The sequence below is a fragment of the Trachemys scripta genome, chromosome 1 (genome assembly GCF_013100865.1).
Source record: "Trachemys scripta elegans isolate TJP31775 chromosome 1, CAS_Tse_1.0, whole genome shotgun sequence".
In the NCBI taxonomy this organism is placed as follows: domain Eukaryota; kingdom Metazoa; phylum Chordata; order Testudines; family Emydidae; genus Trachemys; species Trachemys scripta.
Window position 1 is genome coordinate 156,241,470 of NC_048298.1, and position 16,940 is coordinate 156,258,409.

Genomic DNA, 16,940 nt, shown 5'->3' on the forward strand with positions numbered 1-16,940 from the left:
CATGAGGCCGCAATCAGACCCAGGCCTGGGTACACCCTCTTCCCCCCCACCCCCATACATCAGCCTAACTCAGCAAGGAATGCGCCTTCTGCCAGGAGGTCCGACTCAGGAGCGAGAGAGTCTGCCCTCACAGTTCCCTCTGTGGGATCTTATCTGGAGAGCAGGGAGCATTCTCATAAGCAAGAGACTGTCTTCCTCCAAATCCACTTTGAAGATGTAGGATCCAGCCCCGCCTAAACCGAGCAAGTCTATAAATTCAGCCCAAGAGAACTTAGTACAGTCTAGGTTTCAGAGGCATGACAAGAAAGCCCACAAGTCTAGGACTCCATTGGCACCAGATCTGATTCAGTGGTACCAGTGCCTCCGGTACCCCCAAACACAAACGCCAGGATCCCCTGACACTGGTGAAGACCATTCACCAAGAGCATTGGTTACCCATGATACCATCTTTGTCTTCAACAGCTGTGGCACTGACTGTTTCTACAGTGGCTCTGGTGGTTTGGGTGGACAGGACCCCTCTCACTCCAGGAAAACCCAAGACCTATGCTCCTCCTGAGGACTTCTTCGCTCTCCCAGACCCGGAGTCTCCCCATCTATCAAGTCCCTTCCCCTTGAGAGAGATTATTACTCCAGCTAGAGAATGGGAATGGGAGGAGTCTGTCTCCCATTCCATCTTTAGGCTATTATTTCCCTCTAGTGGCACCATCAGTTCCGCCATTGGAACCAGAATTGGCTTTCTCCTCATCGGGAGATTCTGAAGTGCCTGATGAACCGTTATTCCCTCCTCCAAGACGCACCTTCCTGGTCAGAAGAGCTGGACCAGCTTGTGCTCAACGTCCACCTCATCACCTGCCTCAGAGCCGTCGGTACCTCATGCCATGGGGACCTCTACAACCCTCATTCAATCCATCCTAATGGCCATACTGGAGGCTATGGAACCAGTACCATCCCACAGAGTCAGCCCAATCTGCTAGGGAGTCGCTTCTTCCCTCCCCATGAAAGAACAGCCGGAGCTGCCCCCAGATCCCACTTCGGATGAGGAATATGTGCTGGATCCAGCAGTTGCACCAGAACTGATGAGATTGCCATTTTAGTCTCCAGATGAGGCAGTAACTCCAATGTCCCATCCCTTCCACCCCCGATAACTATAATCAATTCCAGGAAGTCCTTTGCAGAATTGCAGGAGAGCTGCAGATTCCTCTTGAGGGGCACAAGCTTCTGGGCATCCTTCAGTCTTCCCGCTCCAGTCAAATAGCGCTCCTTATTAACAGAGCCATCCTGGAGCCAGATAGAGCAGCCTGACCCCTACCCCAGAAGGGGTCAGAGAAATCGTACAGTCTCTCAGCCAGAGGGGTAGAATTTCTGTTTTCTCATCCTACTCTACTCTTTTCATGGTCAGATCATCTGAACTATGCCTTCCCTTCACTACCACCCTGCCTCAGGTTTTACACAAGATTTGGCCGGACAGGGCACAAGTCATTCTCATTGCCCCAAACTGGCCTAGACAGTTTTGGTTCCTGAACTTCCTATGTATGTTGTTTCAGGCACCAGTCATTCTTCCCAATCTCCTAACCTGGAGAATGACAAGATCAAGCATACCAACCCACGTCCACTTCATCTCAGAGCCTGGTTTTTGGCTGGATGTCATCTTTAGAGTGATCATGTTCTCAAGCTGTACAGAATCTTTTCCAAGGATTCCACTAGAAAATGTTACCTAGCCTAGTGGAAGCTTTTTTTTGTCTGGGTGCATCGAAGACTTATACCCCCAAAGGCTGCAGATATTCTTTTCCGTCTGGACTATATTCTTTTCTTAATGATAGACAAACCTACTATCAGCACCATATGGGTCCATTTGGCAGCAATCAGTGCATACCATCCACCTTCATAGGGCTACTTGATCTTTACGCACCTCACTGAGTAGCAGATTCTAGAAAGGCCTAATCAGAACCATTCTGCCTATAAAAAAGCCTATGCTCAATGGGACTCTAACTTTGTTCTCTCAGTACTCACAAAGTCTCCTTTTGAACCATTAGCTTCTTGCTCCATGTCTCTCCCATCCCGGAAAGTCTCATTCCTGGTAGCTATCACCTCAGCCAAGGGGGTTGGTGAGCTTGGAGCACTAATACCAAATCCTCCGTATACTATATTCCATAAGGACAAAGTTTCATTATGTTTACACTCTCAATTCACTTACTTCCCAAAACTATGCACATCCCCAGTGGAAAGGAGGTTCCACCCCCTCAATGTTCAGAGGCCTTTTACCTGCAGAGAACAAAAACAATCAGAAGGTCTCCTAAACTATTTGTCGCCATAGTTTAGGGTCAGGGGTCAGGCGTCAGGCTATATCCTCTCAAAGAATTGCAAAAGGAATCTTTGGCTTTATTTTGCTCGGCTATCAGCTGTCTAATCTTTCCTCCTCCTCTTGCGGTAAGAGCAAGCAACATCTATGGAATCTCTTCAAGAGGTGCCTTTACGTGATATCTGCAAGGAATCTATGAGGAGCACCAACCACACATTTGTAAGACACCATGCATTGGTACAGGACTCCTCAGCATCTTTTGGAATGGCAGTCCTTCGTTCGACTCTGCCGTCTACAACCTCACATGCTCCTCCTCTCTGAGTACTGCTTGTCGATCGCCCAAAGTGGAATTCGCATAGGGACCAGCACTCAAAGAAGAGAAGGTTACTTGCCTTATAGTAACTGGAGGTTCTACGAGATGCGTGATCCCTCTCTGTATTCCACTACCCCTCCTCTCCTTCCCCTATGCTTTAGATCTTCTCTGATTCGCGATAGAGAAGGAACTGGAGGGGTGGTCAGTCCACCTCACCCTTTATCCCCTGCATTTGAGACACAAGGTGAGCCAGGGTGCATATGCGGGCCAATGGATGCTGCTTTCAAAATCTCCAGCTCCAAGCATGGCACACTTACATACCTGCAGTGGAATACAGGTAGGGAACCACATGTCTTGAAGAACAGTTATTTTAAGATAAGTAACTTTCTCTTATAAAGTGCCACACAGCACTTCTTATGCAAGCCTGTTTAATTCTTAAGCTAAAAGCGCTACAGAGAACAATAAAAGGGACCTACATGCATGCCAATAAGCTTACCAGAGTTAACCCCCAACACTAACATAGACTCTGGCAGGAGCAGTCCTTCAGAACCCCACCCAAAGAATTTCCTTCTGGTGTTAAGTTCATTACAGTTTCAGCTCACAGTTTAATGGGTCCTCCGTAAGCCCAGTCTTTCCAACCCTACCCTAATGGCCTGGCCATTTTCTGGATCAGGAAGAAGGCCCTGAGCCTGTTTAAAACCAGGCTATTTATCCAAAAATCCTTTTTCTGTCTCTTGGCCCCTGGAGAATCCATTTTAAACTAGTATATGCGAACCTCTTCAAGGGATGGCTTCAAAGGACCAAAAATCAGAGAAATTACATTAGGGTCCCCCTCCTAGAGGAGTTGCATACAGTTCCCCAATAACATGCACTATTATGTTTTTAATATAATGGACTCCAAAGGTATTAGCCTTAATTCAGTAAAGTTTCTCTTAATTCCACAAGGTGTGTCCAGGATGTTGCAGGATATTGTCAGTCTGTCACAGTTTGTACTCGCTAGATCCTTTTAAAACAATAGAAACTTGAACCTCAGAGAAACCTGCAAGAATTGGTCCAATACTATTCCTTGCAAATCCAAAACACAAGGTGCAGCTCACAAACACTTCCATGACTCGAGCCCTGCAAATTTCATGCAGTCCCATTAGTGAGTATTGTAAGTGTCATGTGCAGACAGATATGAATGTGCGTATAGTTAGCAATTCTAGTGTTTTACGTTTGACTTGTAATTGTAACTGACTTGTCCCATTTCAGCCATACTTGCAGAAGACAAAAACCCCAGTGAGCCTGCACGGAAGAATAAAACTTCTGTATCTGTCCCAAATACTCCAGAGCCAGCACTGCTGCATGAACCCTTGGTTGGTAGCCAGAAGAGGAAAGCGAGGAAAACTAAGATCACACATCTTGTTCGGACAGCAGATGGCCGAGTGTCACCAGCAGGAGGGGCTCAGGGTAAGGAGACGAGAGTCTAAATTTATGATAAATCTAGATTATTGAGAGTGGTTCTGAGGTATAAGTAAACTAGTAGGGAAACATATCCCTAGTAGGGAAGAGGTCATAAGTCTGTACTGGAAAAATAATTCTATAAAAACAGGTACCAATTGGGTCATACCATCTAGGGACTCAATAAGCTCCAAATAGGCAATTTACTGTTGGATAAAAATTTTAGATGTCGAAAAAAATCTGTCTCTCTAAACTTCTGTATGAGGAGTGGAGAGGCACACAGAGAGAGTGCTGGAACATAGTTTACCTCTCTTAAGGTAACATGCTACAGGTCCAGCAAAGCGAAGGTACTGTGCCTGCATAGCGGGTGCAGTTAATGGATGTGAAATTGGGCCCTGTAGTGTATATAAAGACAGGGGTAATGTGATGTCCATAGGTAGGTCATCACCAGTGGGGATTGAACTTGGGATCTCTGGATTTTTGAAAGCATTAGCTTCCACTGGCTGAGCAAAAAAATCCAAATGTGTTAGATCACAGTGCATAGCATAAACTTCTATGTCATCCATTAGAGGGAGGCAGAGAGCCCCAGTAGTAAATTTAGATTACAGATGATAAAGTCTCAATTAATGATGGAAAAATGCATGTTAACATCTTTATACTAAGCACTGTTCAGTACACAGCTGTAGCTGACTTTGTTGCCCCGCTGCCTGCAAGTTTTACTTTCTTTCTTTTGTTATAGAGGAAAAACCAAAGGAGCTACCACAGAGTAGTCTCCAAAAAACATCAAGTGCGGAGACCGATTGCAACGACGAATGCTCAAGAAGCACAGAAGCAGAGGACACTCATAGTATTACGCCAGGCATGCCAGCTGTGTCTGCATTCTTTAGCCTAGCTGCTCTAGCAGAAGTAGCAGCAATGGAAAATGTACACAGGTCAGTGTATGCTGCATTCCTGCGTTGTCTGATAAGGTTCTGCATTACGGCCCTCTTACCCAGAATGCATGTGAAAGATTTAACACCTGAGACAATTGGTTTTGTCATTTTTTTCCACCACTGCTTCTCTTTTGACTGCTTAGTTTATAGCACTGTCCTGTTTTAGAAGGGTGAAATGCTCACTGGCTTAGTTACCAGTGATATTGCCTTTTAATAATACACCAAGAGAACCACAGCGAGCAACGCTGGCTTGCTGAGACGGGAGCAGGGAAGGCTTGGCATTTGTGCCCTCACAACTGTGCAATGCAAGGCAGAAGCAGACAGTGCTGAGGACATCCAAGTGCTTTTGTCTGCAAGACATACAAACATTCTGTGCTGTCACGGAGAAGAGCAGCTCAGATTAACCAGGCTTTGCATCACGTACAACGGTTCTGCCCTGTGAGATTTGGTTGAAGATGTGGTGAAGGCAAACAGACCTTCCTTCACTTCCCACACAGCGGCAGCACAGGAGTCAAAAGAACAAATTAGCTGCAGCTGGTCAGGTTTAGCCTGAGATTTCTGCCAGAAGTGTCTCTTCTCAGTCAAAGGCCACAGGCACATTGTGGTTCTCTTAGTGCCACTGGTTACTGTCTGGGAGGAGGACCTCCTGTCCTTCCCAGCTGCTGAAGGCAAGTGGGGAATTCTGGGCCCTAATTAGTGCTTCCTCCATAATTAGGGCCCTACTAAATTCACCGACCATTTTGGTCAATTTCACTGTCATAGGATTTTAAAAATTATAAATTTCATGATTTCAGCTATTTAAATCTAAAATTTCACAGTGTTGTAATTGTAGGGGTCCTGACCCAAAAAGGAGTTGTGTGTGGGGGGGTTGCAAGGTTATTGTGGGGAAGGAGGGGGTTGCGGTACTGCTACCCCTACTTCTGCACTGCTGCTGGCGGCAGCGCTGCCTTCAGAGCTGGGCAGCTGGAGAGCAGTGACTGCAGGTCAGGAGCCAAGCTCTGAAGGCAGAGCTGCCGCCAGCAGCAGCACAGAAGTAAAGATGGCGTGATATGGTATTGCCACCCTAAATTCTGCGCTGCTGCCTGCAGAGCTGGACCGTTTGTCAACAGCCGCCACGCTCCGGCCATCTAGCTCTGAAGGCAGCAGCACAGAAGTAAAGGGGGCATGGTATGGCATTGCCATGCTTACTTTTGTGCTGCTGCTGGCAGGCTGCTGGCTTCAGAGCTGGGCACATGGCCAACAGCTGCTGCTCTCCAACCACCCAGCTCTGAAGGCAACCCAGAAGTAAGGGTGGCAATACTGTGACACCCCTAAAATAATCTTGTGACACCCCTGCAACTCCCTTTTGGGCAGGACACCCAATTTGAGAAATGCTGGTCTCCCCCGTGAAATCTGTATAGTATAGGGTAAAAGCACATGAGGGGACACCAGATTTCATGGACTATGACCCATTTTTCCTGGCCGTGAATTTGGTAGGGCCCTATCCATAATGGGGCTGAGGGACACGCTCCCAGCTGTGCTCAAGGAACTCTTATGAGAAATCTGCTCAAAGAAATCATGTCAGGACATTGACAGTCTTGCCAGCTGCTGACCTTTATAAACAGTATGGACAATCTCATGGGCCAGGCCAATAGTCCCCTTGTTAATAAAATTGGTTTTAATATTCAGCTATGTGTATTTGACTATTGCAAGGAGATTTGGAAAATCACACATGCACAGAACAAAAATCAGATAAGTCTTTGAAGTCTTTTTGCAATCAACTATCTTCTGCAGAAGTCATTTTCTTTTAAAAAGACATTTCTCATAAGAAAAGTTTTCACACAGTGATATCCTTGGTCTCTCCACGCAGCCCTGCAGAAAACAACCCTATTAATAACAAAAGCAAAGGTGTGAAACAACTTCTGCTTCCTTGCATGTATAGCAATATGAAAGACCAAAGAGAGACCAGGAGAGATGCTGAATCAAATTCTATTCTCAGTTACAGTGGTGTAAACTAAACTTCTCTGATTCCAGGGTAATGCCTCGATTTACACTGGAGAAAAGGAGGTCAAGTTGGTTCAGTCTTATTCATTCCCTTAATTTGTCCAAGAGTTCCTTGCCCACCTTTTTCACTGTTTCAGTGCCTATTCTGAAGTGATGTTGGGCTACTTCAACTTGTTGGCATTTTTTTTCTTATTTTGTTCACAATTTATTCTCCCCTAATAGCAATGCCAAGTAACACATTACCTATGGTCAGGGGTGAAAGTAATAATAAACTTACCAGTACGGGGGCCAAGCCTTGGGTGGAAGGGGGGCGCCGGGGGGTCAGCATCCCTCAGCCAGCCCATCTGTGCTGCCTGGCCCCTGCCGCTCAGGGCTCCGGCGGCAATTTAAAAGGGCCCGTGGCAAAAATTTAAAAGGGCCGCCAACAGGGGAGACAAAAGGGACAGGGACGATAAAGCACTGCCATTGCGCTTGTGGGCTGCATACGGGGTGGTAACGGCTTCTTACCGGTACGCCATATCGGCCTGTACCGGCTCACTTTCACCCCGCTTATGTCTGAATAACAGACATGTAGATGTAGTAGTAGTTGGACAAATCGCTGTTCAGTTTCCAATCACATGTGGAAACAATGCCTGGGATCTCGTTTCTAACAGAAACTAAGCAAATGCCTCTTACAAATCTGGAGAATTGAAGACAAAATACAGACTTGGATTTGCTGTGCCAGATTCTGCCCTGATTTATACCCCATGCTGTCCTGCGAGTATCTGCCGCCGCCCTTTTCTTTGTATGTAAAGTACTTTGTGGATACCTGGGAGTTGTAGGAAGAACATCACAGGAAGGTTACCATGTTTAACATGTTTTGTTTGGTTGCCTATATTTAGTTACTAACTCATTTTACAAAGCCCCAGAGGCTATGGAAAACAAGTCCTCTTCTCTAATTAGAGCTGGTTGGAAAATGCCAGAGTATTTTCATCTGAACACTTCCGATCGGCTCTAGCTTAAGATCTTTTTTGAGTGCTGGTTCTTTTGGGTATTCACTGTGGGTGTGCATGTACTCTGAACACTCAGGACCAGAAATTCTTCATAGCAGTATCCAAATTCCATATCTGTGCCTCCTCATGCTGCAAACTGTAGGCATAAGAGCTGGCACAGACCGACTGACTCGTCAGTTCCTTTCTACCGCTCACAGTCTGAGACGAGACTTTCCTATGTCCATAGCCTTCGAACTTGCTTGGGCTTTAACCTGTACGTATTGTAAACAGTTTTTATTATCATTTTTCTCTGATAGTTAGTCAATTTATAAGTTGTAGTTACTTAACAGGGATCAGGGGGTTCCCCTGTTCCCCCAATGTTTGGAGTGCTTAAGCCCCAGGTCTGATGCTTCAAGCCTTGCCTTGCCTACTGGGTCTTACAGTAAGTGACCTGCATGAGAGCAACCTTTACTGCCATCAGAATGTGACATCTGTCAATCCTTTTCCCCTCCTAGCAGGCAGTCCCAGGAGTTCAGGCATCTGATGGAGCTCTCCATTAGGCTTTTGTCTGATCTGGGATTCTCTTGCTCTCCGCCGCATCGACCAGAACCTCCCACCAGTGCCCCTCCAGCATCTTCAAGTAGGCCCAACAACTCCTCTAAGAGGAAACATAATGAGGGTAGAGAGAAACACCCACATAAGAAGTCAGAATTTTCCCATAAGTCCTTGAGGAAGAGGGTGGCATCTCCCCTTTGCTCGTGACTAAGTGAGACTCCATGCCCTGGAGTGGGTGTGCCTGGAGCTCATGGGGAACACGGGACAGCACTGACAGTACCATGAGCTTCCAGTGGCCCAAAACCAGCCATGAAAGTGTATATGGACAGTCAGTCAAGAGCACTCGCCATCTGCCTCCAGCAGTACCTCATAACACCATACCTCAGGCTGCATTGACAGATCCCATACCAACGATTCTGGCCAGTTTTCCTCCGGCCATACCTTGGTGTACACCCTTCTCAAGGATGTAACAATTTACACGAACCAGGAATCATTGATCCTGTTGGACCTGGTGCGAGTGAGACACGTCACTACACTCCCCACCCATTACTCACCAGTCCTGACCATGAGCAGAGCTGGGGATGCTCCATACTCACCAGAATATGCCTTGGAGAGCTGCCATAAGACACATGGTATTGATGCCTCTGCCATTTGAGTCAGACACCTTGTACTCTGAGGAAGAGCAGGAGCCAATACCTCCAGTTCCGACAAGTCCCCATGCTGAGCATCAGCCCAGATAGGGTTTCTAAAGCATTCTGGAGACCCTTGCATCTGATGGACCCATACCTGATGACAGCAATCAATGATACCCCCCCAAGGGGTCTGCCCCTACCCCTGTGATCCTGCCCATTGGCCATACTGGAGTGCTTGGGACACTTACTATTGACTCCCAGACTTTGACCAGACGGGGCTCTGCTCTCGACAGAAATCACGACCAGCAGAACACTTTCCAGAGGAATTGGAGCAGCCAGCTCCACTGGATCTGCTGATGGCAGCATCATCTCTGGATGAAGGGATGACCCCTTCCTAACCCCTCCAGATGCTTACAGGCAGTAACAAGAACTTCTCCAGAGGATTGCTAAAACCCTTTAGATCCCATTGAAAGAGATTCAGGATCCCATACACAAGCTCCTAAATGTTCTGTAGTCAATGGCTCCCTCCAACGTGGCACTCCCTATTAATGAGGTAATTTTGGAATGACATTTGGCACACAAGGGGTACCAATTAGGATCTCAAATTGGGGGGGGAGGGTGAAGTCTAAAAAATTTACCAAACTGTTCCCACAATGTAACTGAATAGTGTCAGGGTTGTAGGCTAACTAAACCAGAAATCCTGCAGCCTATGATGAAGCAACAAAACAGGCAAGTAATAATTACTTTAAATGTTTTTAAATCAAGGGAAATTTTCCGTAATTTAATTGCACTCCACTTTTCCGTTATTTTCTCCATGTGCAGGGAGTCAACTGTGTCCGTTTCACAAGCAAGAAAGAACAAATAGTCCACTCGAGGTAGATCTCGGCACCTTTTTAACCAGTTTCATCCAGCTAAAGATTTGTTCTCCTATTGTAGAAGTTACAGTGATTGTCTTTGCTAATTAAGGCAGCCCACAAATTTTAAAGTCCCTTTTTGAGCCCAGATGAATGTCTGATTAGTTCATGCAAACTAAATTTGTTCAGAAATTCTTCTCAACGTGTGCTTGGACTGAGTCCGTTCCATCACCAGCTGTTAAGATTGCACTTTGCAAAAAGGAAATGCTTAAGTGAAATTTTCTCATTTTGTTGTGTTGAGGTCTTTCAGGCACGTGATAACTGGAAGGATCTTTTGTTTCATCTCCTTATAAGCTAGATCCATCTCCTGCGCCATAACTGCGAGCACTTTCTCCACTTCAAATCCATAGATCTCTTCAAATATTTCTGTTTTGGGAATGCATTAGTAGGATCTCGAAACCAAGCAGGGGTCTGGCTTGGACAGTGACTCATTTTGTACTCTTGCTCAGGGTCATATTCCTCAGAGTAGATGACTTGCAAATAATCAAACATCTTATTTCCCAATAATACTGGTGCCTTAACTTGGGAATCAATATCAGCCTCTGTAATCTGGTTCAGACATTTAAGATGGCGTACATCAGTCAAGAAGCTGTAACAATGTCCAAGTCCTTGACTTGCAAAGATATAATTAAAGCATGTGATTTTTCGAGCAAAGGTCTCGAGAGAAAAACTCAATCAAAAGGATAAATGAAGGCGAAGAAGCTTCCAGCTTTAGCTCTCGTTTCTGAACCAACCTGTAAATCTTGAAAAATATCATCAAGACGTTACACCAGCCACTTGTGCTCCTACCCCGAAGAAGGTTGAAAAGAAGTATTTTGTTCCCTTTGTGGGCACAGAATATTTGTTCTCGCAACCAAACCCAAAACTCCGTGCTTGTCCAAGTGGTCATGGAGTGAAATACATTTCACTATGGTACGGGCAAGGATGACAAGAGACTAGATCTCTTTGGCAGAAAGAGCTTTTCTCCAGCCACTCCACTCTTCCATGTTGCAAACTGCCAGGAACCCACATCGAAATATGACGTTATTAACTGTAACAATCTCTCGGAGTTCATCAGTAAATTACCCCAGGAATGTAGGCCCCAATTCCAGCTATTCTAGATGAAGGAAAACTAGAGGCCAGGTAATCCATTCAGGCTTCACTGATTGCAGCAGACGTAGCTTCTCACTCCATGGCGATCTTAGTGGTTGCTAGAGGGGCTTCTTGCTTGCAGGCATTGGGTTTCCCAAAGGATGTACGGGTGGTGGTAGATATCCCCTTCAAAGGCAACAACCTTTTCACTGAAAGAACTGATGAATCACTTCACTCACTTAAAGACTCGGGTGCCACCCTGCATTCCTTTGGAATATACACCCCAGCACATCACAGAAAATATTCTAAGCTGCCACAGTATAGATACCAGCCAAGCCCACAGCTGCTCTATCCCCAGGAGTCCAATGAGCCACTGAGAAAGAGCCAGATGGCATAGTGTGCAAGACACACTGCACCACTGTTCCTTCTCCAGACACAGCTGTCTACCAAGCCGTCATTTGGAGGGACGATCAAGAGCCATCAACCAGTCCTCACACAACCAGTCTTCCCCACCCCCTTTGGTGGCCGCCTGGCCTGTTTTCTTCCAATGTGGCAGCACTTAACTACGGACAAATGGGTCTTAGACACCACCTCAACACAATTGAGTTCCTGTCTACCCCTTTTCCAAAACTTCCCTCACCATTCCTCTGCAAGGATTCTTCTCATGAGAGGCTTCTCAGGCAGGAGGTAGACTCCCTAATCCACCTACCAGCTATAGAGCCAGTAGCTTCTCAATGCAAGAGGAAGGGCTTTTATTCCAAATACTTCCCAATGCCCAGAAAGGAGGAGGGGTGGACCCATCCTGGACCTCAGGCAGTTGAATGTCTTCATCCACCACTCAGCATGCAGGCTGATTACCCTGGCTGTCATAATTCCCTCTCTGAATGAAGGTGACTAGTTTGCAGTTTTTGATTTAAGACACGCTATCCACCCAGCGCACCGGCGATACCTGCGTTCTATGGTGCATGAGACCATTTCCAATAGAAGGTGCTCCACTTTGTCCTTTCAGCAGCCCCGCGGGTTTTTACAAAGGTCAAGTCTGTAGTGACAGCACATCTATGCCATTAATGCTATCATGTATTATCCTATTTAGACATCTGGCTCCTCAAGGGACAGTCATATCAAGAAGTGCAAATAGGAGTCACACTGCGCACCCACAGAGAATTCTCATAGGAACCTCACATATTGAAGAACTCCAGTTGTTATAAGATCAGTAACCTTCCTTTACCTAGCATATATCATTACTAAATACAAAGGACCCAATTCTCCTTTATGCTGGCAGTGTTAAGGTGCCTTAGAATGGGCGCAAAACACATCTGCACCTACTCCCACTTTAAGGCACCTTAACGCTTCCAGAGTGGTGTAAAGTAACTTAAAAGGAGAATGAGGCTGTCACAGTCTGGGGTGCAATCCAGACCAGTGATGGTCTGTGTCACCACCTGCCCTGCAACCTTGGGTTCCTCCCAATGCTTTGCTGCTGTAGCTCCCAACCTGGGCCTCTCAAACAGCATGCAGGTCACTCCCTGAGTGTCTGTGTATAGCTACAGCCTGCCAGCCACCCTCCAGTCAACACTTTGGCTTCCACCAGCCTTGGTTATTGTTTGCAGGATGGCCTTAACACACTCCCAGTTCCAGGTTTTTTCCCCAAAAATGTGTGTTGTGCACTATCCAGTCCTCTCCTGAACAGTTCAGATAGTACAGGTCCATGACCCCTGCGAGGGGGTCAATGTATAACAGTGTGCTACTTTTACTGGCGTTACCAGATAATTCAGTTTAAACACAACACTGGATTAGTTTTGATTAAAGAATGAAACAAATTTATTTAACGATAAAGAGAGATATCAGAAGTGAGTACAGGTATAAGGTGTTAAAGTCAGAAATGATGACGAGAAATAAAGATAAAATGCTTTCTAGTAACTAAAACTTAACAGGTTAGACTTGGTTCAAGGTAAAATCCTTACCACGTGTTCCCTGCAACAGAGCTGACCAAATTCTCTGGTCAGAACCCCTCCCAAAGTCCATCAGGATGGTTCCTTTTACTCCGGAGGGAATTGTGCACCAAAATATTAAAAATTCTGCACACAATATTTTAAAATTTGAAAAATTCTGTGTATTTTAGTTGTCAAAATAACACAATATAATCACACCAGTTTCAATTATTTTGGCAATTTATTTAAAAATACCTGTCAGGAAGTATGTCTGTAACAATACAGACAACAAAAAGAGATTTGGGATTTTTTATTTATTATTTTTGGACAGGTTCCTTACTAGACATATTAATACAGAACTCTGAGTAATAATTAATTTAAACTACACTACTGAAACGTATTTTCCGCACCCCTCAGAAGCCGTGCAAAGGCTTGGGGGAGTCAGGTAAGAGAGGAGCTGAGGGAGAGGGAAGTAATTGCTGGGAAGGAGCTTGGGTGTGAGGGTTGTTGGATATGGGTGGAAAAGTATGGAACAGGGTTTTGGGGGAGGGGACAGGAGGAGGGATTCTTAGGGAGCTTCCCCCATGCAGACCCTGGCTGACCTCTAGCCTCTCTAATTCAGTCAGGCACATCTGCCCATCCCTATGTGTCCTGCACCCCCATGTGTCCCTGCACCTCCTCCCCCTGTCCTTGTGTCTCTATGCCATCGCATAGCGGCCTCCTTCCCCCATGTGTCCCTGCACCCCGCCCCTGTCCCCATGTCTCTGTGCACCCACTCAGTCACCTCACTTCCCCCATGAGGCCCTGCACTCCATTCCCCCCGTGGCCCTGTGCCTCCACTCCCATTCAGCCCCTGCCCTTGTCTGTCCTCCTCCACTAGCCCTTATGAACCCCTGTTTGTGCCCCCCCATGTGCTCATGCTGTCCGTCTCCCCATATCCCGTGTCTCCTGACCTGGACTGAGAGGTGCTGTGAAGAAGGCACTGCAGCCTTTCTCTTTCCTGTGGTAGCTGGGGCTATCTGGGAGCGGCTGCTCTGTTCTAGCGCCACAGCACCCTCTTGTGGGGAAAAAGGCAGAACTGCAACAACTTTCTGGGTAGAAGTTATTTTCTGGGGGGGGGGGAGAGGGAAATTATGCACAGCACTTGAATTATGTGTGTACGCTAGGGTGACCAGGCAGCAAGACTAAAAAATCGGGATGGGGGTGGTGGTGGTGGGGGGGGTGTTAATAGGAGCCTATATAAGGAAAAGACCCAAAAATCGGGACTGTCCCTATAAAATCGGGACATCTGGTTACCCTAGCGCACGCAGTGGCACAGAATTCCCCCAGGAGTATCCTTTGTCATCTTGGGTGAATGAGAGAGAGAGTGAGATTCCCTGGTGTGTTTTTGCACCTCATTTTTATAGTCCAGTCCCCCTTTGAAGTGGATTCTTCTGAGGGTTTCCTCTCAAAGCAAAGCTTATCCAAACAGTAAAGAAGGCGACAGGAGTCTGGGGGTGAAGGTGCACCCATGCTTTTTTCTTCTCTCCTGTGTATGCTGACATGTAGATTTGCCTCATCTCCCTCTTGCTGTCTCAAGGACCCTGTTTACTACATATAGTCACTTTAGGTAAACACATGCTCCTTTGTGTAAGATAGACCTGCTGCCTAATCAGGGCTATGTGGGTTTGAACATGTGCTACCAACCTCATATGGGGAACTCATAACTCTACCTATAATGTTGCTACATACATTTCACCATGATAGTATTGACCAGTGAATGACTAGTTTTCAAATTATACCTCACAGGGCATATTTTGTGCAAAGATTATTACACAAGTATGTGGGGTGTGAATACAGGGTTGCACTTGGTCACATGGGCCCAAAGCTTTTGTTAATATATATTTGATGTGTTACATTACCCTCAGAAGTCATCACTATTTTTGTAGTTAAAATGCAGAGATGGGCTGTCTGTGCAAATTTAAAAGATGAACTACAAATGAAATCTCCAAAGTCCATCTGCTTCCACGATTTACGTTGAATGCCAGCACATAATACTAGTGAACATGGACTTCTTTTGGAGTTCGTCTTTACGAAGTCCTGTACAGGGGTATCCTGTACAAACTAACGTAAATATAGTAAACAACGTGGAGTTGGTCATGAAAAGTTGGCAGCAGATTCTAGAGGAACCAAAATACTTTGCCACTTGCAAGTCATTGGATGCGCTGTTTACTGCTTCCTGAAATGCAGTAAGTGTAAATGGGATGAGGGGAGTATTTCACCATATTGCTGTAACTCAAATCCAGAGCTGGTGTTTATTTTCAACATGTGCCTCCTTGTGTGTTTACGTTCTCTTCCACACGTAATCAATATTCTTTTATTTCTCAGGTCTCCAGCTGTGTCACAATATAAACGGCTGCCCCTGTGTGCTTGTAATTTATTGTTTAGCTCTGTATTTTCTGTTGTGCTTCTGTGGCCTACTCAGATGCCATCAAGACTTCAAATTTGTTTCACATTGGCTTCATAGGACATTTTCCGTGACTATTTCCTTGTAGCATGCCACAAAATAGATAATGTATTAGTGCAACAGCAGCAGCAGTTTATGGTTCTGTAGAATAAGACAATTAAATGACTTCATCCACGCGTTTCATCCTTTCTAGTCTCAAAAATCTACCATTTTGCATATAATTATGGATGTTTTTCTGTTTTGTTTTGTTTTGTAGAAGTCAGAGGGCAGCGCCTCTCCCACGTGACGGACAGCCAAAAGAAATGTCTCAGGCTCCGGTGCTTATTTCCTGCGCCGACCAGTGAAGCTCTACCTTATTGTAAAACATTGTGCTTTACCTAATATCCTAGCCTTGTCTTTACCAAGGGAAGCTAGTCAGTCCATATGATGGAAAATATAGACCTGCAAACAAGTGCTTCTTGCTGTGAGTGGCCCAGATTTCACTTGAAGCCAGAAGTTAGCAACTTGGGCCAAGTCCTCCAATTGGAACCCAGAATCTAGGAAGGTGGTGTTATTTGTCTAATAATGAAAAGAAATGGAATGATCCTGGAGCTTGCTTTCTATTGAAGGCTTTTAAACAGTAAATAGGTGGTTTGTGTGAAAAAGGCTGCCTTTACAGTAGCTCACACAGCATCTCTTCTATCAACCAGAGGGTATGGAAACTAGTTTCATATAATACCTAGTTATTCTAAACAAAAATACAAAAAAAAACAAAAAAAACACTGACGCACTGCACTAGTTATTAGATATTCTTAGTCATTTTTGTACATGAAGATTTAAGTTCTAAGATGGTTTATATAATAGGTTATGCCTACATTTATATTGTAGAATGAATTTAAAAACCTGTTCTGGAGAACATAAGGCAGCATGGACAGATGTACCATTGTTAGCGGTGTTTGCTCAACCATGTGGTCCAGATGTTCTGCACTTTTATATTTGCTACCACAGTGGTAGAGTTTACTGGCAAAAATTCTGACAGGCTGTGTTTGATTTTTGTTGTTTGTTTGTTTTTTTTAATTTAGCATTGAATAACCAGAATGATTTGCATTAGAAAAGAGAGTGGCATATGGGAAAGAACAATACTGCAGATTATGGACTGGTCTTTCATGCATTGGAGGGTTCCTTTATTCTGCATAGAGGTCTAAATGACTGGGTGAAATGCTCATGTAAACAAAAAAAAAGTACTACAAATACATTGTTCAGAAGTGACCTTAGTATTACTTCACTATTCTAAAAACCTTGAAGACATGACTTCAGTATACATGCACACTGATATACATACCTTTTACATTTGACAGACACTGGAATTGTTGTAATTACTATGCGCAATCTAAATTGGCTTTGTAGATTGTATAAAAAGAGCCAGTTATAGTTTGTGTTAGTAAAGTGGTAAGTTGTATGCAAGAAAACCAGGATT

General features: G+C 45.2%; 1 protein-coding gene across 3 annotated transcripts in view; it reads left to right on the top strand.

Annotated features, from left to right (window-relative positions):
• Positions 1 to 16,704, top strand: part of BBX (BBX high mobility group box domain containing) — a 99,512-nt gene extending 82,808 nt beyond the window's left edge. For 2 of the 3 annotated variants that reach the window (XM_034790550.1, XM_034790569.1), the window contains 3 exons: positions 3,864 to 4,061; positions 4,792 to 4,984; positions 15,741 to 16,704. In XM_034790550.1, the coding sequence (XP_034646441.1) occupies positions 3,864 to 4,061; positions 4,792 to 4,984; positions 15,741 to 15,828 (479 nt within the window). In that variant the 3' untranslated portion in view covers positions 15,829 to 16,704. The remainder of the gene's footprint in view (positions 1 to 3,863; positions 4,062 to 4,791; positions 4,985 to 15,740) is intronic. The other variant, XM_034790559.1, reaches the window with a different exon arrangement.
• The last annotated feature ends 236 nt before the right edge of the window (positions 16,705 to 16,940 follow it).